Genomic DNA, 26,279 nt, shown 5'->3' on the forward strand with positions numbered 1-26,279 from the left:
TAAACAATTAATCGATTAGTTGTTTGGTCAATAAATGTAGAAAAATATCAATTAAACCACAATATGTCGTCCTCAAATGTCTTGTTTTGTCCACAAACCAAAGAGAGACTCAGTTTATTGTCATAAAGGAACAAAGAAAGCAGAAATATTCACATTTAAGAAGCTGAAATCAGAGAATTTGGACTTTTATTTCTTTAAAAAAAACGACTCAAACCGATGATTATGCGATTAATTGATTAATTATTGCAGCTCTAGACGGGTTTAACATGATGTAATACAGCTGTTACATACATGTGGTGCAGTAAAAAACACCAACAATAGGCTGTTCCTCATGTTCATTCATTCATTTTCGATTTATTTCATTCATAGTATGTACATTTTCACATAGTTGCACATATACATTGTGTACACATTTGCACCATGAATGAAAAGGAGCAGGATGAAGAAAAGACTTACAGTACCTGCCCCTCTCTGTTGTTATAATATCATTGGCTTACTTCAACACCAATTATATTATTCTCTGTTTCAAAATATTAAAGATGATGAAACATAGTAGTGACAAAAAAATAAATAAAAATCACGGTAGACACCACTCGTCTATCTATCTTTTTCTTTTTTTCCCTTCTTTTTCTCTTTCTCCTTCTTCTTTTTTGTAGATACTTATCTTTTCTTTTTTAAACATTTTCTTAAACTGAGACATACTTGTACAACTTTTCGATTCCTTTCTTTGTGAACGCCATAGCTACTTTTACACCTGCAACAGAAATACACGTTTGTTTTAAACTTAAAGCAGAAGTAAGCGATCCGGTGGTTTTGGCTAATGCTGCGTTCCAGGCAGGCTTTTGAAACTGTAAATTACAGCTTCAAGTCAGGACTTACGACTTTGTAGCGTTCCAGGCAACCCACTCGTGTTTCTCCGACCTGTTTTACCTGTGAAAGTCACTATAACGGCCACTCGTAACTTCTGACCCGTGAACTCGTACCAGATCGAACTGGTACGACTTCACAGGTCGGAAAAACACGAGTAACGGGTTGCCTTGAACGCACCATAACGTCTTGTCAGCCGATGGAGTTAGCAGCCCCCGCCCTCGTCATGGATCTATTGGTCCTCGTCCCTACGTCACCACATTCAGGCGCATCCCTTGGCTGCACACACAGAGAGGACTGCCCCTTTATGCCGTTCTCTCTCCTCATTGGATAAAGGTTGTAGGATACAAGGAAAGTTTTCTCCTGGGCTCAGAGCAGAGCAGAGTGACTGACAGACCCGTGTTTCAGACCAAACACTCTATAGAAGTGATTGCTGTCGGAAGATACAACTATTTAAGACTTAGATTAACACAAATATATCACTTACTTCTGCTTTAATCTTGCAAATGTAGGTTTAAAACCAAGCTTCAGTCTGTTGTAGAAGTTAGTTTGATGCTTAAAAAGCCGTTTTTAAGTTGTTATTCAGCTGTCACTCATCGATCAGGGGTCAGGACGCAGGACAGAAACAACAGCTTTTGTCCCCTCGCTGGCTGCGCCCGTTAACGACACATTGACCGCCGTCCGCTTCCCTGTGTTTGTCTGGCGGCGGCTCAGCTGTGACCTTCAGAGAGGAATCAGCAGCAGCAGCAGCTACAGCAGCAGCAGCAGCAGCAGCAGCAGCAGCAGCAGCAGCAGCAGCAGCAGCAGCACTAAGGGCCGTGGTGGAATTCAAACCCCCGTGGTGCAGCTTAATGATCCTGTTGCAGGTTTACACATTAACCTTTATTATGTTTCTGTCTGTCTGTCTCCCCATCGGCTCTGCAGCCAATCGGGCGGCGTCCGACCACGCCCCCCTTCCCGCTCGGTCCTCCTCCTCACATCATCAGGAAGTTAAAGGCCATTAAAGGGATAGTACACCCAAAATTCAAATTTCACTCATACTCATGACTCTCATGTGGACTAAGGGCTGGGAGAAGTTTCAGAGTCCTCCGTGGCTTCTCTGAGTTACAGGGGGTCTCGGCGTAGCAGTGCATGTCCATATGACGGTTGCAAATGGATACCAACTGTCTTCGTAACAAAAAGACACACCAAAAAACATCCAGATACCTCCATGCTGCTCGTATGTAATGTCCCTCTGGTATTGAAGCCCCAACATGAAAAATTGTTCCGAAAAAAATTAAATAAGTCTATATTTCAAGCTTGTTTGGCGGAACAATTTCTCATGTCGGGGCTTCAATACAAGACGGACATTACATACGAGCAGCATGGAGGTATTTGGATGTTTTTTGGTGTGTCTTTTTGTTAAGAAGACAGTTGGTATCCATTGACAACCATTATATGGACAAATACTGCTGCACGCAGCCCCCGTAACTCAGAGAAGGCACTTAGTCGACATGAGGGTGAGTAGATAATGAATGAAATTTTTTCAATTTTGGGTGAACTATCCCTTTAAGGAGCCGAAAGCTTTTACAGTAAAACATCGACCTGTCAGCTGACTCACTGACTCTCAGCTGATTTACAGTCAGGACGGAGAACAGAGGGCGTCGCCGCCGCTTAGTTAATGAATCCCGTCACTTGCTGACTAGAGAAACCTGCCAACACACACACACACACACACACACACACACACACACACACACACACACACACACACACACACACACACACACACACACATAATGGAGCTGCTGCAGTCGGCCTCGTCCTCGTGTGTGTATCTGTGTGTGGTATGTTGAGCTCTGTTGCTGCTCTGAGCCGCTCATGGAAACGAGGCCGGCGCCTGTTTTGAATAAACTCAGCTGGTTTTAGAGAATCTGAATCTGAATTTGAATTTGAATTCGTCGTCCTGAGTCGTTTACTTCAGTGACCCATCGCCTCGTCGGTGTTAGAAATTAGAAGTTAGAAAAACTTTATTGTCCCGCGTCAAGGCAGGAAATTCATCTTTGGTCTCACTTAGGGATGTCACGATTACTTGTTTTCACAATTAATCGTGGTATTAAACGCCACAATTAATTGATCGTAAAGATTCCTAAATACCGTCACTTTCACAAAAATTTGATGTTGGAACCTTATCGGCAGATGTGGCGCAAAAATAACGTAACATTGAATTGGTAGGAATTTAAATGTTAGCGTGTCATTTATAATAAAAACATAAAGCAAAACAAAACAAAAAACGATTAAAATAAACGCAAACATTTGGTATAGATGACAATTTATTTTAAAGTATATATTTTTTGGCTTTTCATGCCTTTATTCGATAGGACAGTTGAGAGTGTGACAGGAAATGGGAGGCAGAGATGGGGGGAATGACATGCAGGATAGGGCCGTCCGACGCGGGACTCGAACCGGGGCCGCCTGCAGCGAGGACTATAGCCTCAACACATGGGGCGGCTGCTCTACCAACTGAGCTAAACTCCGCCCCTATAGATGACAATTTATGACCTGAATATTTCAAATGTTTCCCCTGGGGATTAAGAAATGGTTATACATTAATAGATACTTGAAATATTTTGTGTAAACAGTGAGTAATGTAATTATATTTTGACTATATTTGATTTTACACATTCATAGTGTTGTGAAATTAATTAGTGCATAATAATCGTGATAATCGTAACACCGTGATTATTTCTCTGACAATAATCGTACCAAGAAAATGTATAATCGTGACATCCCTAGTCAGAACACAAACGCTTGACAGCAAGGCTTATACATGAGACAAAACAAAGTCAACAGCGGTCACATCACATACAGATAGTAAAAATAAAATAAAATAAAATCCCCTTTACTGTGTAGGGATGTCACGATTACTTGTTTTCACAATTAACCGCGGTATTAAACACCACAATTAATTAATCGTCATGATTCCTAAATACCGTCACTTTACAAAAAAGATTATGTCGGAACTATATTGGCAAATAAGCGCCAAAATAAAGGTAAATGCACAGATACTGGTTTAAATTAAGGTAATTTTCCTAATGTAACATTGAATTGGTATATGTTAGCGTGTCATTTGTAATATTTGTAAATGTTTTTATTGAGTGTATGTAAAGTGATGAGCCCTGTCAAAGACAAATTTCTGCTACCCTTTGGGACTATCTATCTATCTATCTATCTATCTATCTATCTATCTATCTATCTATCTATCTATCTATCTATCTATCTATCTATCTATCTATCTATCTATCTATCTATCTATCTATCTATCTATCTATCTATCTATCTATCTATCTATCTATCTATCTATCTATAAAAATTAAAATAAACTTTTTGGTATAGATGACAATTATTAACTATATTATTTTGTGTAAATAATTAGTAATGTTATCTATAGTTTGACCATATTTGATTTTACACTTTCATAGTGTTGTGAAATTAATTAATGTACAATTAATTGTGATAATCATAATACCGTGATTATTTCTCTGACAATAATCGTACCAACAAAATGTATAATCGTGACATCCCTATTACTGTGTCTTGTTTATTATGTAGATGACATCGGGGATGAAGGAGCCCTTGTAGATCTTTTTCTTTGCTAGAGGAACTCTATAACAGGAAAAAAACCTTTCTTTAGATAAAGACAAAGGAGAGAGAGTTGAACAGATTTAAAAGCTCAAATCTGCAACATTTATACACGTTTATTAGTGATGTTCGATACCACAAATTTCCTTTCCGATCCGATACTGAGTAAAATTCAGGCTGGTATCGGCGATACCGATCCGATACCGATACTTTGTGCAAATATACCTAATGTGCCTGGTAAATCTAAAAAAAAAAGTAGTGTATTTCAAGTCATAGCTTCCTAAGGATACAAGACATATATCTATTTATTTTAATAGTAGTATATTGAGGTAGCGGCCTCGTTTAAAATATAGCCAAGCTAATAGTACAACAACAGAAAAAACAAAGACTCACACAATCATACAAAATATGTGAAAATGGTGTTTCAAACACTAAAAAAAGAACATATTGTAAAATAATAAAACCATTAAACCAAAATATTATTTATAATTTTCCCACAGATATCTGTCTTGGCTGTTTGTGGAGCTGAGACTCTACACAGACTGAGACAGACTGACTGTTGAGTGAGCAGCGGGTTACGCATTACGCACTTACCCAGGGGGAAGAAAAAGTAGTTCCTAAAAACTGCATGTCATTTAGACAAGGTCTCAATAGTTTAGTTACTTTCCACCATGTTCCTGTTAATGATATACATTACCACAAGTATTAAGTATCAAAAGTATCGATATTTTCATTTGAGAATCGATTTTTGAGCACACAGACCTGGTATCGGAAGTATCGATATTTCAGTATCGATCCGCACATCACTAACGTTTATATCACACTGATTATTCCCATAATAATAATCGGGACCGGGCCTGACCAATATTAGGAATTTAAATAGATTATTAATACTGATAACCGATTAATCGTCCACAGGAATGTCACGATTATAGATTTTATTCTCAGAGAAATATTATTACGATTACGGTATTACGATTATTCTGCATTAATTAATTTCACAGCATATGAATGTGTAAAATCAAATACAGTCAAAATATAATGACATTACTTATTATTTACTCTAAATATTTTAAGTATCTAATAGGCCAATACAGTATAACCATTAACCAATTATTAATCCTGCAGAAAAAGTGTTTTAAATATTCAAATCATTAATTGTCATCTATACCAAATGTTTAAGTTTATTTTTAATCGTTTGTTCCTACCATTGTCTGTTACGTTAGGTTAATAGACCAGTACTTCTTACATTTACCTTCACTTTGGTTCACATCTGCCTCTCTGTTTCCAACATCATCTTTTTTGGAAAGTGACAGAATCTTAACGATTAATTTATTGTGGTGTTTAATACCACGATTAATTGTGAGAACAAGTAATCGTGACATAAATAATTAGGATTATTGATAACGCCTCAGTGCAGCTCTGCAGTAAACTGAATAAAATAACTGTAAATCAGTAGAAACAGGTGAAACTCCTCTGATGATTAATTGTCCACTGTGTTTTTCCTGCAGGATAAAAACCTGTAGAAACTGAATGAACAACAACACTAACATTGTTTTTCTCTAGTGGATTAAAACCAATCAATCACACATAATAAATCATTTCTACATGAAACCAGGCAGTTGTAAAGTTTAAAGACCCCAAAAAAGGCAAATTCTCACATTTCAGAAAGAACATTTCTCTCTTTTTCACTCTTTGCTTGAAAAAAACGTATTGGAATTAAATGGTTGAAGCTCATTTTAGAGAGTTAACGTCTGTTTGGCTCATAAAAGGAGAATAAAAACCCTCAGACGAACATTTGAAACACTGATCAATATAAATGTTTTTATGAAGCCGCCTCTGATCTGAATGTTTTTGTAGTAAATCAACAAGAAGGAACAAAAATCAGAGTTTAAAAGGTGCAGTCGACTCGACACCTCCTCCCTCCTCCTCTTTGTCTGTTTTATTGAGCCTGCACAGTTCACTCAGACTCTTTCTCCTTTAATCTAACATGATGTAACCCAGCGACTGCAGCGCCCGGGGCTGATTGATCGGTATTACTGGTTCTATTAGTCGTACATAGATTCTCCAGAGCACGATTGTTCCTGCTCGTCCCCTCTCGACTACAACCACGGAAACTAAGGCTATAAATGTGTTTCCTGTTGTTTAATAAAGTGCCATGTGAGTAGAGCCACGGTTCACATTAAGGAAATCTGGAAATCATGTGACAAAATAACAGAAAAACAGAGTCGGATTGAGCAGAAAAAGCTGCAGAAGGTTGTGATGAGGGTTAAATAAAGCTCTTTGTGTGTGTTTTATCTGGTGTCCCGCTGAGCCGAGCAGTCAGCTGACCTGTGCTTCCTCTGTCCTCTCTCCGCCTGCAGCACCTCTTACAGTGTATGTGTGGCAACAACATGTCTGTGCCGCTGCTCGCCGAGGCCGCGACCGTGTCCGGGACGGAGGAGGAGACTGCCACGGTGAGTCCTGCTCCTTTTTTATTATCATTATTATTATTAGTCCCAAAACATAAAAACAGTACAGTGACAGGAGAACACAGTTATATACGCGACATGACAAAGCAGACAACAAGATAAAAAACCGGTCAGATAATCAGGCCAGTAGTGGAATCTAAACAGTTTGAGAGATAAAGTGCAAGGTTAGGGCTGGGCGATATGACGATATTAGATCGCGAAGGATTAGAGTGTGTAGACGATCTGCCAAAGTGCAGAGATCGTAGGCCTTCTTTTACTAGGAAGGCCAGGTCAAACAGATACTTGAGATCATTCGTCCCGTTAGCTGTTAAATAAATAAAAACATTCTATAAATTCCAGTTCTATGCTGATGCACCGACGCACCAGACGTAGCCTATTACGTCGTCAACCTGAACGACCAATCATAGCGAAAACTATGCAGACTATGCAAAACTGCAGATATTTAAATGGGCTCTATGTACAACTCCACTACTTCCTGAATTTCTGAAAGGCAGCTCCCAAACTGATGAATCCAGGTGTGTCTGACCATTGTGACTACTCAGACACACCTGGATTAATCAGTTTGTCCAATAATGTAAGACAGGAAATAAAGGAGCTGCCTTAAATTCAGGAAGTAGTGGAGCTGTGCATAGAGCCCAGTATAATCTGTTCAGAAACGCTCTTTGACCTAAATTGTCTGTTTTTCAATTATTGATTTAAGATCGTGATAAAATCGAGATCGTTATTTTATTTTTTTTAAATCGTGATATGATATTTTTGCCATATCGCCCACCCCTATGCAAGGTGCTAAAGTGCAGGAGTACATGGGTACCAAGTTGTATTGCACGGTGCCCTAAAGTGCACATCAGTTTAAAGTGCCAGGTGTATTGCATCAGATATTACCACATACCACATATTATAGCAACTAAATATTCTATCCATATTCACGTTTCTGTTGCCGGTCTCACTCAAACACTGCAGGTTTTACACAACCGCATCCTGACTGATTATTGCACACGAACCAGCCATAAACATTCACACATAATATCTACGCTTATTATTATTATTATTATTAACCATGTAACCTCGTTGAAACCCAGAGCGTCTTCCTCTGCAGCTCAGAGACTCGGACGGTCACGTTAGCATCACCAGCTGTTTCCTGACCGGTCTCACCAGGAGCTGCTGCTGCCATTGTCTCATCATGTTATTATGAGTTTATATCACTCAGCACTTTGTAATTCCAGGGAATCGAGCTACGCTGCAGGAACATCAACACCCAGCTTTAATCAACAGTAAAGCTCTTGAGCTTCCTGCACTTTAATATCTGACTCACTGTGGAAGATTTCTGGTCATCTGTGATCAACAATATCGCCTGCTTATGTTTTCTCTATCTGTTTTAAGCTTCTTCAGTTTTGATATTTCTCTTGGTGTTACTTTGTTCTTTTCTATGATGGACGGGACTGGAGACAGAAATTAGCCTTAGGTTATGTTTATCGCAAAACTCAAAACAAATTCAGTTGACCATTTGATGTTTGCCAATAACCTGATGTCTGTTACATTACAATTACAATCACAATCACAATACAACACGATACAATTTCAATTACATTCAAGTCTACCTCGAAAACTGAGTTGTTGTAGAGGGAAATGATGCACGTTGCCTTCAGGGACAGTTTTTCATCAACAGTCTCTGTATTTCCCTCTAAAACAACTCTGTGTGGTAACGTTGTGTTATTATCTCATAGCGTGGTGAATGTGCAGCTCACAACTTGTCCACCAGAGCGTTGTGGAGTTGTTGGATTGTGTATTTGATGAGTTTGATGATGAGGGAAACCAAGAAATCCCATAATGAGCCTCCGTAGCGTAGCTCTGAGCAGCTCACGGCTCTGCTACGTTTCCATGGTTTTCAGTCGTTGTCATAGTTGCGGTAATCGCATTGATCTATTAACGCTGGCTTTTATCACGGATGTCAATTTGTGTGATAATATCCACTGTTAAAAGCTGCTGTGATGATCCATGCGCTTTACAGATTTTCATTGAAAAAAAAAATCCATGCATTTACCGCGACTACCGAAACCATCGAAACGTAAACATAAAATTCCAACCGGCTTACGTTTTTGACGTTCGGAAAAAGGTGGATAGGGATTATGGCAATGGGCCAATTTGCCAAAATGTTGAACTTGCCCTTTAATTACTAATAATCGCTATCAGTTATGATCTTGAAAAATCCATATCCGTCGCTCCCTACTCTTCTTTAGAGTCAAAAACGAAATATCTTTAGATCTTAATAATGATCTACACACACTAACAAACTGCTTTTCTTCCTGCGTTTTCTCAGACGTTTATGTGAAGTTACTGAGTCCAGTAAAAGGCAGATTTGCTGTGAGAGGCTGCACCTGTAGCAGCAGGTGAACAGGTGGTTCTCAGGCTGTAGGAATCAAACAGCTCTTTTATTTTGGTGAAGCTGCTTCAGGTGCAGAATCAAAGAATCAAAGCTGAGGAAGGAGTGAGTGTGTGTGTGTGTGTGGAGCTGAAGCTGAAGCCCTACATGGAAGGAAGAAGAAAAGAAAGAAAAAGTGTTTCTGATCTGTGCAGGATTTGGAGCCAGAAAGGAGTCGATGAAGAGCAGGATTTTCTAAATAGTTGTTCTTCCCTTTCATGGAGTCTCTCTCTCTCTCTCTCTCTCTCTCTCTCTCTCTCTCTCTCTCTCTCTCTCTCTCTCTCTCTCTCTCTCTCTCTCTCTCTCTCTCTCTCTCTCTCTCTCTCTCTCTCTCTCTCTGTGTGTGTGGAAACTGGCCGTCGCAGCTCAGCTTGGCACGAACAGAGCGGCCGGTTGGCACCTGCTTCTCTCTGTTCTGGAACAAGTGCACACACTTACACCAGCAGCAGCACATGGCACACACACACACACACACGCACACGCACACACACACACACACACACACACACACACACACACACACATATACGCACACGCAGGCCGGCTCAATGTGATTCAATTGGCTCAAAGTTCAAACAGGATTTTAGTGATTTATTTTTTGTTTTTTTCCCCAGTAAAGTGGAAGATGAGATTTAACAGAGTGTCCTGCTCTCAGGGAGGATCAACACTTCTCTTCTCTTCTCCTTCTTTTTCTTCTTTTTCTTTTGATCTTCTTTGTACGATTATTGTCAGAGAAATAATCACGGTATTACGATTATCACAATTATTATGCATTACTGTAATTCATTTACATCAATGAATGTGTAAAATATAATGACAATACTAATTATTTATACTAAATATTTGAAGTCTCTGCTATTACTGTAATATATAACCATTAACCAATTATTACAGTAATCCTCCAGGGGAAGTGTAATATTCAAGTCATTAATTCTCATCTATACCAAATGATAAACCAAAAGTTTAACCAATTACTGGCGAACATTTAAATTCCTACCAATCGTATGTTAGGTTAGGTAAATGGACCAGTATTTCTTACATTTATCTTCACTTTGACGCCACATCTTTTTTGGAAAGTGACGGTATTTGGAAATCTTTACGATTAATTAATTGTGGCGCTTAATACCACGATTAATTGTGAAAACAAGTAATCGTGACATCCCTAATTCCTATATTCATATCTTCCTGACCGGTGTTGTTTCCTGTTGCAGGTGATCTTCCTTCATGGATTGGGAGATACAGGGTGAGTGATTATTTGCTCTATTCGTCTTGTTTCTGTATCAGATTATATTATATTGATCGATTGCTGATATTTTAACACTTATTTCATCAGTGTAGAAGTGCCCAGATATTTTTCCTTTACACTCACAAGTCTGGAAAATGAATTTCACACCTCAGATATTATTATTATTACTCATCTGACCAAAGCACAGAAAACTGGCAACACATTAAAGCAATTATATAATAATTTCTTTATCTGTTTAGCACATAAATTAAAAACAGCAACAACAGATAAATGTCAAAAACATTTTCTCAGCCGGTCAGAGAGTTCTGATCAAGAGAGATATTTAGTGGAGAAATGTGTAAATATTTTATTAACTCATTGAGTGCCGCGCTCCTTTCCAAAGTTTTAGTCAAGTGTACCGGCAAATTAGACCATATTTGACTTTTTATTTTAGAGCCATAGTGTATTCTATATTATTGCCACCAACACATACTGTAGCTCAATTGAAAGGTTTAACTTTATGCTTCAAATGACCACAAACCGTTTGTTTCTACGTGCCTCCGTTCCTGAGAAAAGTCAAGCTAAACATGGCTGGGTTTCACCAAAATCCCTCCTTTTTTTCTAGAAAAGGAGATAGAGCGTCTTTTATGAAAGCTGCGCTGTTTGTGTCTGTCGCTCTTCTCACACTCGCATTTCTGGATCAAAGGGCTCGTATAAGATAAATATACACAACAATTGTTGTTCTATTCACAAAACCACCATCGGGGGCGGGGGGGGCGCCACTAAACAGCAATAACACAGACGCACCGTGCCGTGTCACAGCCTCTCGCCGCGGAACGTGAGGCTCTGCCGGCCACAGCGGCTCGCGAACACCGGTCCCGCCGGTGGTCGTGGTCCTTCTGTGGTACGGGTCGGTGGTGCCGGTCTGCTTTGGTCCAGAGACCATCAGATTTTACCGCGGGAGGACTTTGGGGAGGACACGGTGTTGCTCCAGATGAAGACCGGGCGGGACAGTGGGCTGAGAGCTTCCTGGTTCAGCTCCCAGCTGCTGCAGCCTCGCGGGTGAGAGCAGAGCAGCTGCTGCATCTGCATGCAGAACTCCGTTTGCAGAAGCTGAGTTATGATAAAAAACTTCCAGATCATGAGCTGTCATGTGACTTTGATCGTCATCTATTTCAGTTCTCCTCGTCGTAGAGTCCCCAAATTTACATATAATGTGTATTAAAGTGTCTATTTTCATAATTTAAAAAAAAAGCAAAAAACGAAAAATTTCGTTTTTGGCACTCAACGCATGGGAACGAAAAACGAGAAATTACGTGGTTGGCACTCAATGAGTTAAAGTCAGTTATTGATTCTGAAGCTCAGACCCTGGATCAGCTCCAGCAGTGAAACGTGCACTTAAAGGGATAGTTCAACATTTTGGGGCAAATTGGCCCATTGCCATAATCCCTATAGTCATAGCAGTAGGTTTGTTACCTTTAATTGTCGGTGCAAGCTATTTTTAGAACGGCGGAGCAGAGCCGTGAGCTGCTCAGAGCTACGCTACGGAGGCTCATTATGGGATTTCTTGGTTTCCCTCATCAAACTCATCAAATACGCAATCCAACAACTCCACAACGCTCTGGTGGACAAGTTGTGAGCTGCACATTCACCACGCTATGAGATAATAACACAACGTTACCAGACAGAGTTGTTGTAGAGGGAAATACAGAGACTGTTGATGAAAAACTGTCCCTGAAGGCAACGTGCATCAGCGGTTTTACATGAATTTCCCTCTACAACAACTCTGTGTGGTAACGTTGTGTTATTATCTCATAGCGTGGTGAATGTGCAGCTCACAACTTGTCCACCAGAGCGTTGTGGAGTTGTTGGATTGTGTATTTGATGAGTTTGATGAGGGAAACCAAGAAATCCCATAATGAGCCTCCGTAGCGTAGCTCTGAGCAGCTCACGGCTCTGCTCTGCCGTTCTAAAAATAGCTTGCACCGACAATTAAAGGGAACGAACCTACTGCTGTGACTATAGGGATTATGGTAATGGGAACAATTTGCCAAAATGTTGAACTATCCCTTTAAAGACATAGGTCAGAATTGATGCAGGGCCCTTAGCTAAAGTAACAAGGATCTAAAACACAGAATTAAAAAGTGCTGTGACTCTGGTGGAGGAACAGAGATTTAAATCCACAGATAGACAAAGATTAAAAATAAATTTATGATTCGGTTGAAACTAAAGTTTTGCATAATCAGAGTTATTTTAGAGAATGGGACAGATTTCCCCTTCGCTGTCACACATGTTGAGTTTTCAATGATTAATTCTGATATTTTTAGACCATATTTGACTGATTTATTTAAACAAAAACAAAGGGGCAGGGGTAAGAGGGGGGGGGTTTAGCTCGACCACATTTATATTTATGGCTCCACACTGTGATGTAGGAAGAGGAAATGAATGTAAATGTAAAAATAATCTTTGTGGGTTTGGTTTTGTCACTGCTGCTCGGTTATCGCCCACATTCATGCAGTTTTATTTTATTCTACCTCTCTGAAACCGTTTGTTAAAGGTCAGATGTTTGTTTTTGTAACAATAAAAACCAGAGAACAGCTTTTTAAAAACTTTATCACATCGGTGTAAAAGCTACACGCTGCTGCAGAGAGTTGTGATTCTGTATCTTGGGTGTCGGATGTTTTGTGGGTTTTCTTCTGGATGAGAAACAAAGAGCTGCTCTCATCTTCTCTCTCTCTCTCTGTGTGTTTTCTGTCAGGCATGGGTGGGCCGACACTCTGACGGCGATCCAGCTGCCTCACGTCAAGTTCATCTGCCCCCACTCGTAAGTCTTTTCATCTCCTCTTCCCTCGCGTCATATTTCATTCCTCCAGACTGTCACACTGTCGGCAGAGAGGAAGGAAACACAGAAACTAGCAAATTAGCAAATTAGGGTCAGTGACAAATTAAAAAAAAGAAAATGAATGAATAAAAAATGTTTTAAGACCATGCATCAGATTTGTTAGAATGTACATTCATGTTTTACATCATTTAAAATGACATTTGAACGTTTTTTAACAAAAGTAAGACTGAATGCCGATTTTTGGGTCCCGATTCGATTTAAATTGCGATTCTGATTAAACAAGTATTGCGATTTTATTTTTCAATTATTGTGATTTTCTTTCCTTAAACAAGAGCAGGTTGAACCAAACACTTGACAATACATCATAACTTAAGTCATATTTACAAAAAACAATACACACATCACATCAGTTTGTCTGTTGTGTTCGTTTGTTCACAATGGCACAGAATACATGATCGTACAATAAAGAAATAAAAAAATGTAAATTAAAAAAAATCGATTCTCGTGTGAATATCGATTTTTAAAAATCGTCAGAAAAAAATTGCGATTAATATAAAAATCAATTTTTTTTTGGCCCAGCCCTATTAAATATATACTTTCTTCTGAAAACATTAAATTGATAGATTTTTTTGCTGTAATTCTATATTTGAATTTTAATGCATTTTAGCAACACTGGGCAGGACTTATCCTAAAAACACAGCTTTTCATCTAAATAATGTGTGACAAATATTTTTTATTTGTCAAGAAACATAGCGTTACATTGTAAAAGTGAATTACATTTATTCCACATTTGAGTCCAGATTAATTGTCCTGTATATAGTCAGGTGTTTTTTTAAATAAAAAAATACTGATTACACCACTTGACATTGTGTTGCTTCATGTCATCGACCCTTTAACAGATTCATTGTTTGTTTTCTACTTTTTCTTTCATCTAAAAAAAACCCCTGAATTCGGTCGCTACAAAGCAAAAGCTGCTTTTTAAACAAGTAGTTTATCCGTTGTTTTTAAAATTGGGTATTTTAAGATTTGAGGACCTATAGTCAAATTCAAAACAGGTCAGATTTAGTTTAAAGCCTGGAATAGGTTGCTACCAATAAACATCCCAAAAATGTTTATGGTCAGAGAAAGCATATATGATTTAAGAGGGAACTGTAACTTTAAACAATCTACCATCCATTCTACCCTGAAAAGTTTTAAAAAGCATCTCTTTTTGTGGTGTAAAAATGTGGAATAGACTAGATGAGGATATAAAAATGTGCAATAACTTAAAACAATTTAAAAGTAAGTACAAACATACACTCTTGGACAGCTATAAAGAACTGGACAGATCATTTTACTCTTTTTATTTATAATCATGGTCTTATTTCATATTAAAGCAATATGTTTTTAATCTTGTGAATTGTATGGAACTACAGATGTATGACATGAATCACAATGTGGCGGGGGGGCTGAACTTGATCAGCTTTGCTTCCTTCAGCTTCTTCTCAAACTTGCACAGTATCATTATTGTTTTGTTTCTTGTTACATAATTGTTTGTCTTTTGATGTGCTTGTTTGAGACAAATACAAATCAAATCAGAATCTGCTCGTCTGCCTGGTCGGGTGAAAACATGAAATGAATCAACCATTAATCAGTTTGATGTGTTCATGTGTCTTTACTCTCGCAGGCCCAAAATCCCCGTCACTCTGAACATGAAGACGACGATGCCGGCATGGTGAGTTGGCGTGATGAAAGAACGCGGCCTTTCAGCTCGACACTCGCTGCCATTGTTTCCCCCGCAGAGCGCAGCAGGCTCGCATACGGCCACCGACAATACTGTTGATTGTATGTGTCGGTTGTCGGCTAGTCACTCGCCTCTCTTTGTGTCTCTCTGTGTGTGTGTGTGTGTGTGTGTGTCTGTGTGTGTGTGTGTGTGTGTGTGTGTGTGCAGGTTTGACCTCATGGGTCTGTCCCCCGACTCCTCAGAGGACGAATCTGGAATCAAGAAGGCGGCAGAAAGCAGTGAGTTTTTGTTAAATCTTTTGGAAGATGAATGAGTTCCCTGTGGGATCGGCTGCTGGACACTGTGACTGGAAGATTTTTAGCTTTCATGTCTCCATCTTTAATATTGTAGTAAGAACAAAGACACGCACATCCCAAAAAACGTGAGGCTAGGTGCAGGTCCACAAAAGGAGATACAGGTAAAGAAAGAAGAAGACCGCACACTAGTTTTGCTCCCGTGACAATTTATTGTCACACACCGAGTGGTAACGTTTCGGGCTCAGCCCTTCATCAGACATGAAGACAGTAATTAACACACCTGCTTAAATAAATGCACAGGTCACCTGACATGTCATGTGATGATGGGAAAAAACAAGAAGATAGAGAAGCTATATACACACTGGGACTGAACAAACAGTCTGCATTATACAAACAGATCTCCAAATAGCACATGTCCACTAGAAAAATCACATGGCAGAAGCATCAGGCATCACCGTCATAATGCAATGTAATTTCAAGTAGAAAACAAATGTAAAAATAAGGAGGGGCCGAAACCATCCTGAAAGTAGTGACAAGAAAATAATTCAGGTATCCACAGCAATAAACCAGTAGAAAAAAACAGATGAAAAGAGACAGACATCAAAACTGGAGCAAAACTGGAGCAATGGAGCTATGTAATCAAAGACAAAAAATTGTCACAGGAGCAAAACTAGTGTGCGGTCTTCTTCTTTCTTTACCTCCATCTTTAATATTCTCACTCACTCCCTAACGACCTTTTATCTCAGAGAGCTGCTTCAAACTAAAAGAGGCTGAGATCAGAGCTCCTCGTCTCAGTCGTTTCACAGTTTTCATACGAAACAAATCAGATCACGTCGTCAAATATCAGTATTTCTGCAGTAATACTGTATAAGGTCTTTTGTCTCTGGACCGTTGACACTTCTTCTCCTCACACACTCCCTGGTTTTTAGTTTTAGTTGCTCTCTGAGATGTTCTGATCTGACCTGAGGCTCCACCCGGTGGTCACACAGAGACATTTCAAATCCGTCCTAAAACTGATCAAACAGGTCGATGTTTGATTCACCACCAAACCTCAGGTCAACGGCCTGGTGAGCCAAGTTAGCACCTAAAAAATGACCAGACCTTTTTTATATCAGTGAATATTAGATGTACATTAAAGGTCCAGTGTGTAAAATGGGGGTAAAACCCTGATATCTAGCATTTAGATTCTAGATTGCAGCGCTCACTCACTCACATCAGTTTGAGAGACTCTATGATTAACACTTCTACACGCATCTCGTATTCATATATTTATTTCTTTTTTTTTTATTCTGTGTTTTAATACACTATGTGTTTTTATGTCTTCATGTATTTTTACTCAGTGTTTGTGATCTGTGGTGTTGTCTGTATTGTCTTGCTGCTGCTCTGTGACATTTTAAATTTCCCCTCGGGGATTAAATAAAGTATTTCTAAAAATTCTAACACAACTCTTTACTTCCTTTGTTCCAGTCAAGGCTTTAATCGAACACGAGGTCAAAGATGGGATCCCTCCGAACCGTATAATGCTGGGTGGATTCTCTCAGGTAAACGGCTTCACAGCTTCACAGCTTCACAACTTCACACCACGCCGTTCATATGAAGGTTTTTTTCTTTTATTGTGCGACACAGAAATTGCATACATACGTACATCAGTATACTACATCCATGGGAACAGAAAGAGAGACAATAAAGTAAACAAAAAAACACAACAAAAAACAAAAGACAGCCAGAGGCCTTTACAAGTCACTTATGGCGCATTTCCACTAGCACGGCTCGGCTCGGTACGGCTCGGCTCGGCGCGCTATTTGCGTGTTTCCACTAGCACGTAGTACCTGCAACCAGGTACACTTTTGGTATCACCTCAGCCCTGGTTCCAAGCAGCCGAAGCGTTACTAAAACGTGACGTCAGCCGACTGCCTTCCACTGATTGGCCGATGAGTGTCGTCACTGGAAGCGACGACCGACAACAGAAATGTTCCTGCTGAAGCCTGAAGCCTGTTATTACCAGAGAATTTCTAATATTTAGACTGGCTCTGTTATTACGTGACTTTATTAAGTTTTAATATTTTTTCATGCGAGAAAGTAACTGTTTAGATCCCCATGTGCGGTTAGTTTATCCAAACGACGGCTGTTTAGAAGTTTGCCCCGATGTTTTTCGGAGAAGTGAAGCTCCAGGTCCGAGCAGCGACCGCGACATCACAGAGGCAGCAGCCCGGCTCCTGACGTGCTCCGCCGGCCAGCCTACCACCGTCACCCCTGTAGCTGTAGCAGCAGTTTGTTTGTGGTTAGAAAGAAGAGCAGCACTGCCTTGGGGTCTGTACGCACAGAAAACACCACATTACATCAATAAATAAATGTTTTACAATGAACCAGGCCGATCTGAGAGCTGGCAAGACTCTCCGGTGGCATATTGAACGGTTAAATGCCGTTAACGGGACGAGAGCAGTCAAAACGGCGGTTTAAAGCTAGCTACAGCGAGGGTAGGTTCACTTCCTGTTTACAAAGTAAAAGCACCAGTTCTATCGTGATGGCTTTCCTTGTGATAAAAGGCAACGGGTATTTTATTTTGTGAAAATAACCGGAAGTGCGTTGCTCACTACGACTAGCTTTAGTAACGCCGACTTCGTCGAAACAAAATTGTAAACAGCTGGTATTTAGTCAGATTTTCAACACGTTGGGGATCTAAACGACTACTTTCTCGCCTGAAAATGTTTCAAATGTTGCTAAAGTTATATATTTACAGAGTTTAGAGCGTTGCTCGGCGCCGTGTAAATGACGTCACGGCGGCACTAGTGATACTCAGTTGTAATGGAAACACAACCAAACCGTGCCGAGCCGTGCCGAGCCGTATCGAGCCGAGCCGTGCTAGTGGAAATGCGCCATTACAGAACATTTCTCCATAATAGAGTAGCTACGTTTTGGCGGCTTTCTTATTTGTTATGTCCTTGATTGTGGCAGCATAACAGTGCAGTTCATGTTTAAAGGGTAGTTACAATGTTCGGTTTGGATTTGGCCCATTTGTTTTTGTGGATGTGAAATTTCCCCAAATTCAAGAATAACTGACAGAAAAAGCAAAAGTCTTTGTCTTGGTCTTCATTCATAATAAATAAAGATGTGTTTTTCCTGGAAACTGATCATTCTTCCTGTTTTCACTTGCACAAAGTGTTGAACATCATTCCACAAAGTTTTACTGTAAGCACAATGATAAAAATAAGTGAGAAATGGTTTCATCTTCAAGTCCATAATGTCTAGTTTAAATCTCTCAGGGGTTTTCTTTGCATATGAAGTCAGAGTTGTGTGTTTACAGTCCCTCTGTGTGTTTCTCTGTTCGTCCTCAGGGTGGGGCCTTGTCCTTGTACACGGCCTTGACCTGCCAGCATCAGTTGGCCGGCGTCGTGGCCCTGAGCTGCTGGCTGCCGCTTCACAAGACGTTCCCATCGGTAACGCTCACAGTTTTACTGCAGAGGAGTTTCATGGCCCCACGATGCACTGCTTTCATTTTCTGGATCTATATTTCTGTATTAGGGATGTCACAATTACTTGTTTTCACAATTAATCGCGGTATTAAACGCCACAATTAATAGATCGTAAAGATTCCTAAATACGTCACTTTCCGAAAAAGATTATGTCCGAACCATATCGACAGTAAAGGAAGATTGTAATTTAAAAAAATGATTAAAATAAACTTAAACATTTGGTATAAATGACAATTAATGACTTAAATATTTCAAACACTTCCCCCGGGGGATTAATAACTGGTCCTATATTAAGAGACTAGTAATGTAATTATATTTTGACTATATTTGATTTTACACAGTCATAGTGTTGTTAAATTTATTAATGCATAATAATCATGATAATCGTAATACCGTGATTATTTCTCTGACAATTATCGTACCAAGAAAATCTATAATCGTGACATCCCTATTCTGTATATTATATATATATATATATATGTGCAGCTCTGGAAAAAATGAAGAGACCACTCCAAAATTGTCTTAATAAATCAACTTCTCTACATGTATGGCCGCCATTTTTAACTCTGTCTATTGAATTTCAACACAAAGACGTCTCACTCTACTTAATTCTACTTAATGAGGCACTGATTGAACCAAATCATATTAAATGAAGATTATAAAATCCACTGCTGCAATTAAATTTGGGGTTATTCCACCAATGTTGATTTCTAAACTCTTACTAAGTTAAAAACAAAAAAATGTGTGTTGTTGTGTTAAAAAATGAAAATGAACCTGTTTCTTTGCAGGATTCAAGGTCTGAAAAACACTGGATCTTTGGTATTTCGACCAGTTGCCATTTTCTGCAAATAAATGCTGAAAATAAATGACAATATCTATATTTCAAATTTGGGAGAAATGTTTTCAGTAGTTTATAGAATAAAACAGAAGTGTTCATTTTACTCAAACACATATCTGTAAACACTAAAACCAGAGAAACGGATCATTTTGAAGTGGCCTTTTCATTTTTTCCAGAGCTGTATGTATGTATATATATAGCCTATATATATATATATAGTGTATATGTTTTTATTCCAACCTGTGGTGTCCTGTCCCTCAGGCCTCGAGCGGCAACAAGAACCTTCCCATCCTGCAGTGCCACGGCGAGATGGACGGCATGATCCCCAAGCAGTTCGGTCTCATGACGGCAGAAAAACTCAAACTCATAGTTAACCCTCAGATGGTCACCTTCAAATCCTACCCAGGGCTCTCTCACTGCTCCTGCCCCCAGGTACCGGCTCAGCCCTCCACTTCTATCACTGTCACTTCCTGTTTCAGGTCGATCTCACAGCACTGACGTCTCCACAACAATCTGTAAAACAATAACAGTCTCATACTTCACTGATATGAACTGAACTGAACAGTAGAAGGAACTCCTCATCACTGTTACTGGTTTTAATTAGTGATTAGGTAATCAGCAGACTTGGTGTGCTCAACTCCACGTATGAAAACAAGTAAATCGGGTGCCAGTCCGAAAAAAATCAAAGTACAAAAAAAGGTTGTGACAGCCCTCACTTCCAGTTAAACACTTTTTAATTCAGTAAAACTGCTCGGCAGCGAGAAAAGGACGCGTTTGGGCAATCAGCCGTCCTCAGCGTTACCAGGCCCTGCACTCTAAGCACAAACACCAAATCACTGGTTAAAACTGAATACAGACGTGTTTATCCCTCTGAGGTTTGAGGCCATTTTCTCGACTTTTACATATTTTCTTAAATGTATCTTTTTAAGATACTTGCAGATGTAACAATACTCAAGTGTTTTATGTCTAAATATTAAACCTCCGCTGTAAGCACACTGAGGCCAGTTTGTCCTAGAACACTGTAGAAAGAAATAATTTAGGACAAATGCTGGAAATTTGAGGTCTGCTTTTTGAAACATGTCAAATCCCTTGTGAAAACACTCCTTCAGTCATGAGAATGAACTGTTTTGGTGCTTGAAATAGGATATGAATACAGTAATAGATACGTGTAGAAAACAAGTCTAAAATGACATTTTGTCAGATTGTTTTTTGAGCACAAATGTTGTCATTCTGCCGTTCTATTTTCACCAAATGTCTCAAATGTGAGATAAAAGAAGCTGAATATTGACTTCACATTACATATAAAGCTCATAGCTGCACGTGCAGACCTCAGGATGTTTAAATGACTTGATGAACCCCGGTACCTTTCTGATCATGTGGCCCCCCACCTAACGGCTGTGGCCCTCAACAACCACATAGAGGGTTTATACCAGCGGCCGGGCCTGGGTGTTGTGTCGTTCGATCGTCCACTGGGTGTTTGTGTCGTTGTGTTTCTATCTGAATCACTTCACCTGTCTCTCTCTCTTTCTCTCTCTGTCTCTTCCAGGAGCTGGCGGCTGTAAAGGAATTTATCGAGACGCACTTGCCCCGAATCTGACCTCACCTCACCCCCCCTCACCCCCTCACCCCCCCTTACCCCCACTGTGAGCCCCTCCCCCCTCCCCCAGTCACTGACCTCTCACCCCCTTGATCTGCCATTCTCCCACAGGAAACAGCCATGAACACCCCCTCTTCCACACACACACACACACACACACACACACACTCAACATAACACACACACACTCACACTCACACACACACTCAACATAACATGCATGATAACACACACACACACACACACACACACATGATTTGACCCACATCGCTAAAGGAAACACGTGCTTCTTCTCATGCAGCCGAATCCAACAACAACATCCGATTTTTTTGTCAAACACACTGATTTGACAGCGACACAACCCGGTGGTCACACACACACACACACACACACACACACACACACATACACACACACACTCACTAGTCTTATCCTTCGGAGGGAGAAACACCGACTCACACAGTAACACAATAACATTTAACATTCCCTTTGGGTTGATTTAAACCTCCTCTGTCTGTCTGTCGCCACCTGAGCCTCAGTCTTTCTCCATTTTTACCTCATTTTGCTTCATCTTAACCTTTATTTTATTATTTTATTTCCACCTGTCACATCCTCCACTGCTTCCACTGCCACCCCCCCCCCCCCCCCTCCCGCCTTTGTGTTACTTTGAAAAGACAAAACAAAACCAATGCAAAGAAGACCAAACAAACGGGACGAGCAGGTTGGTCGACACCTGGCTACAGTCGGGTCGGGTGGAGTGAAGTCGGACCAGATTTTAGTTTCTCATTCATTTCCATTTGAAAAGAAAAGAAAAAAGAGAGAAACTTTCTGTCTGGTGCTTTTTACTGTAACAGAGAGCCTATAAAGCGGAAGCAGGAAGTAACGTCGCCATGGGACCTCAACTCGGAAAAAAATCTCCATGTGAGTGAACGGGAGTGAAAGTTTTATTTCGTGATCCGATTGAATTGCACCATGAGAAAAAAATCAGTCCTACCTGTTTAAAACATCACGTTTCATCCGAAAAAATCTGCAGTTTGTTGTAAAACAGCAACAGAAGAATGATTTTTGTGTAAACGTGTCATCACCTACGCGACCTGTAGTCTCTATGGTTACGGATTCTTCTGAATTTTATTTTACAATACCGTAGTTTTACAACAAACTGCTGAGTTTTAAACAGGTAGAGGACAGAGAGTTTTATCATCACACTGTTCAATCACATTAGAAATAAAACTTTGACTCCCGTTCAGTCACATGGAGACTTTTCCCGAGTTGAGGTTACCATGGCGACCGTTACTTCCTGCTTCTGCTTCATAGGCTCTCTCTGTAACGACTGAGACGTTGGGCCGGTGCAGTCAGTGTAGACGTAGAAGGAGTGAAGAAGTGACAGGACGGTGACAGAGGTTCATGCTGTTTAATCTGTTTATGTTTCCATGCTATTCCCCCCCCTCCCCCCCTCCACCCTTTCCTTCCTTCCTTCCCCTCCTCATTTTTGCAAAAACATGAAGCGAGTTCATTTCACCTGGCAGGTCTGACTCAGTGAGTTGGCTGCTGCTGGTTTTAAAGCTGGAGCAGCTCTTTGTTATGTTTCATTCATTCATTCATTCATTCATTCATTCCTCTTATACCTGAACCCTTGAATCTCCATCGCTCACCTTCCTCGAGGCCCCGACATCCACACGGGGGGGAGGGGCCTCGCATTACCTTTTTCTTTTTTTTTAATGAGTGTGATAAATATCTTGAATTGTGTGAAGAAAATTCAGTTGAAATAAAAGAAAACTAATCAATTGATACATTTGCCACCCTGTGCTGTTATTATTATTATTATTATTATTATTATTATTATGATCATATATATTATTCTTCTCCACACCTGCATGGTCGAAGTCTCTTCCTGCTTCCTTTGGGTTTTGTGATTCTAGATGTTAAAGGGATAGTAGCATTTTTTTAAAGTGTGGTTGTATGATCTCCAAATAGCCCCTAAGTACTTTAATTGCAGTAGAAGACTCTGCACTCCTCCCGTTAGCAACGCCAGCCCATAATAGCCCTGCCCAGAGATTTACAACATACAGTGTTGTGAACAGACCCAAAGAAACGGCCTATTTTCACGGCCTAAAAGAGGTTTTACCTGAAAAAAAATACACAGTTCCATTGTTCACTATAATATAATTTTTTCCAGCCCTTCAAAGTGCAGGAAAAACACAGTTTTTATTTGGATGAAATGAAACTGTGTATTTTATTTTCAGGTAAAACCTCTTTTAGGCCGTGAAAATAGGCCGTTTCTTTGGGTCTGTTCACAACACTGTATGTTGTAAATCTCTGGGCAGGGCTATTATGGGCTGGCGTTGCTAACAGGAGGAGTGCAGAGAGTCTTCTACTGCAATTAAAGTACTTAGGGGCTATTTGGAGATCATACAACCCCACTTTAAAAAAAAAATGCTACTATCCCTTTAAAGTACCTCAGTTGATCTCAGTAGCTTTGAAGGTGAACGACTGACTGACCGGTGGCATGAAAACGATGCATCAACTCCAGACGGTTGCACACACACACACACACACACGCTGCCCACCACCACCACCAGTCATTTCACTGTTCTCAAACAAACATCTGCCCTCATTTCAGCTGCATCCGCCCCATCAACACCCCCCTTCCCCCTTTCCCCCCTCCCTCTCCCTCTTCACCCCCCTCCCCATCGTTCCCAGGTCGTTATTTTCAGAGGATTGTGGTCGTTTTAAACTCTGGAGGAACCTCCATGACACCCAGCGGCTCCGAGAACTTTAAAACTTAGCACGGATCATTTAATCCCAAAAAGAAAATACAGTCGTCCCTCGCCAGCTTCCTTCCTTTTGCAACTTTACTGTAACGCACTAATAGAAGATAAGGTCAGATTAAAGTTAAACCCAACACTATTAAAAGTTCACTTCTTAAAATAAAATACAATAAAATAAAATGAAATGGCTCTACACTGGGAGAGCTTTGAGCAAGAAGCTGCTCCGACATAACTGAAGGGTGATTTTACAAATTAAATAAAAAGTGTGATCCTTGGACAAAGGAGTGTAACTCTTGAGGAGTCGTGTGTGTGTGTGCTTAAAAAATATATAAATCAGGTGTTCTTGCATTTTCCTTTGTGAATGTTATTATTAATTTTGCTCTCCTCATGATGATTTCCTGTTTCTACCTGTTCTTCTACGTTGCCGATCTTGAACTTAACTGATTTTAAAACCAACATCAACAAAAGAAAAATAGTGGAAATGGAACAAAAGACTGTCTGTCTGTTTTGATAATTTGCTATTGATAAATCAGTGAATGTCTCTTTAATCCAATCTCTTCATGTTTTCCCTTCACTCTAAACTCGCTTCTCATTCTTTAGTTTCATTTTTTTTTTTTTTTTTTAAATTCCAAAACTCTCCGTGTGTGTGACGGTGTCGCGCTGTCTGGTGTGTTTTCTCCTGGGTTGTACTGTATGTTGTCATTGATTAAAACTTTTTACATGTTTTTTTGTTGTTTATTGGACTTAATGTTTGTTGTGTTTTGTCACTGTTGTCATCTCATCCTGTTTGTGTTTTGTTTCTATTGATGAGCATTAAGAAACATGTTGAGGTGAGACTGACTGATGGTCTCTCTCTCTCCACTTATTCTGTTTCCAAAACACCTGAGATGTATGAGAAATAAATGACAAAAAAAAAACGTCCATCTGAGTTTCTTGAGCTTCTTTCATTTTGTGGACACAACAGAAAGTTAGATATTAACTGTTTATATACACCAGTGGACACACCTGATAGATAGATAGATAGATAGATAGATAGATAGATAGATAGATAGATAGATAGATAGATAGATAGATAGATAGATAGATAGATAGATAGATAGATAGATAGATAGATAGATCGATAGATCGATAGATAGATAGATAAATACTGTTGAATAATATCAAACAAAACAAAGAAAGAAGGAAGTACAAAGACAGAGAAAGGGGGTAGAAAGAAAGAAGGAAAAAGACAGAAATAGGGTAGACGAAAGAAGAAAAAGAGAGAGAGGGGGATGATAGATAGAAAGAGGTAGATAGATAGAGATAGAGAGGGAAAGAAAGAAATAAGTTAAAATACAGATGAAGGGGTAGAAGAAAGAAAGAAGAAAAAGAGAAAAAAGAGACAGGGTTTGAAAGAAAGACATAGATGGATGGACGGATGGATGGATGGATAGACAGACAGACAGATAGACAGACAGACAGACAGACAGACAGACAGACAGACAGACAGACAGACAGATAGATAGATAGACAGATAGATAGATAGATAGATAGATAGACAGACAGACAGACAGACAGATAGATAGATAGATAGATAGATAGATAGATAGATAGATAGATAGATAGATATTGATCCCAATAATTACAGTCAAGCTGGGAAATTACAGTATTTTAATTCAATGGTCTTTCTTTATTTTAGTTTTTCTTAATTTTTCTTTTTCTACATTCTAGATTGATACTTAAGACATCAGAACTATTAAGGGACACACATGTAATTACATAGTAAACACAAAAGTGTTATCTGTCACCTGACATGAAGCTGATGACGGCATCAAAACTGTGCAAAAAGCTTTTCATCAAAGCTAAAGGTGGCTACTTTGAAAAATCTAAAACATATTCTCCTTGAAAATAATGACTTTTATGAATGTTGTCATCACATTGGTAGAAATGGGCTTCCTTCCATAAGTTCAAGAGCAAAAGTATTTATTTTATTTTATTGCACGAATAGTTATGTACAAACATCCATATACGTTTCTTTAGGACCAAGTGCATATGAACCCTGGGGGGAAAAACATTATACACATACACTGTGTACAAAAATAAATAGGCTACAACAAAGGCTAGGGCTTCTTTTGTAAATCATATTTATCAATAATACTA

The 26,279-nt window shown here is 39.5% G+C and overlaps 1 protein-coding gene across 1 annotated transcript; it reads left to right on the plus strand.

Annotated features, from left to right (window-relative positions):
- The first annotated feature begins 6,859 nt into the window (after positions 1-6,859).
- On the plus strand, positions 6,860-23,152 carry lypla2 (lysophospholipase 2). The gene is made up of 9 exons (XM_085790639.1): positions 6,860-6,944; positions 10,590-10,621; positions 13,362-13,427; positions 15,112-15,159; positions 15,376-15,446; positions 16,932-17,005; positions 18,800-18,901; positions 20,037-20,207; positions 21,322-23,152. The coding sequence occupies exons 1-9, from the start codon at positions 6,867-6,869 to the stop codon at positions 21,370-21,372; spliced, it is 693 nt and encodes a 230-aa protein (XP_085646765.1). The 5' UTR covers positions 6,860-6,866; the 3' UTR covers positions 21,373-23,152.
- The last annotated feature ends 3,127 nt before the right edge of the window (positions 23,153-26,279 follow it).

Source organism: Trachurus japonicus, chromosome 11 (genome assembly GCF_045865225.1).
Source record: "Trachurus japonicus isolate A0001 chromosome 11, Traja_1.0".
NCBI classification, from domain to species: Eukaryota; Metazoa; Chordata; class Actinopteri; order Carangiformes; family Carangidae; genus Trachurus; species Trachurus japonicus.

Bases quoted from the DNA above. Each gene is read 5' to 3' on its own strand.
- lypla2 (XM_085790639.1), top strand. From the start codon at position 6,867: ATGTGTGGCAACAACATGTCTGTGCCGCTGCTCGCCGAGGCCGCGACC. The intron at 13,428-15,111 runs GTAAGTCTTTTC...TTACTCTCGCAG, and splicing joins AAGTTCATCTGCCCCCACTC to GCCCAAAATCCCCGTCACTC. The intron at 15,160-15,375 runs GTGAGTTGGCGT...GTGTGTGTGCAG, and splicing joins AAGACGACGATGCCGGCATG to GTTTGACCTCATGGGTCTGT.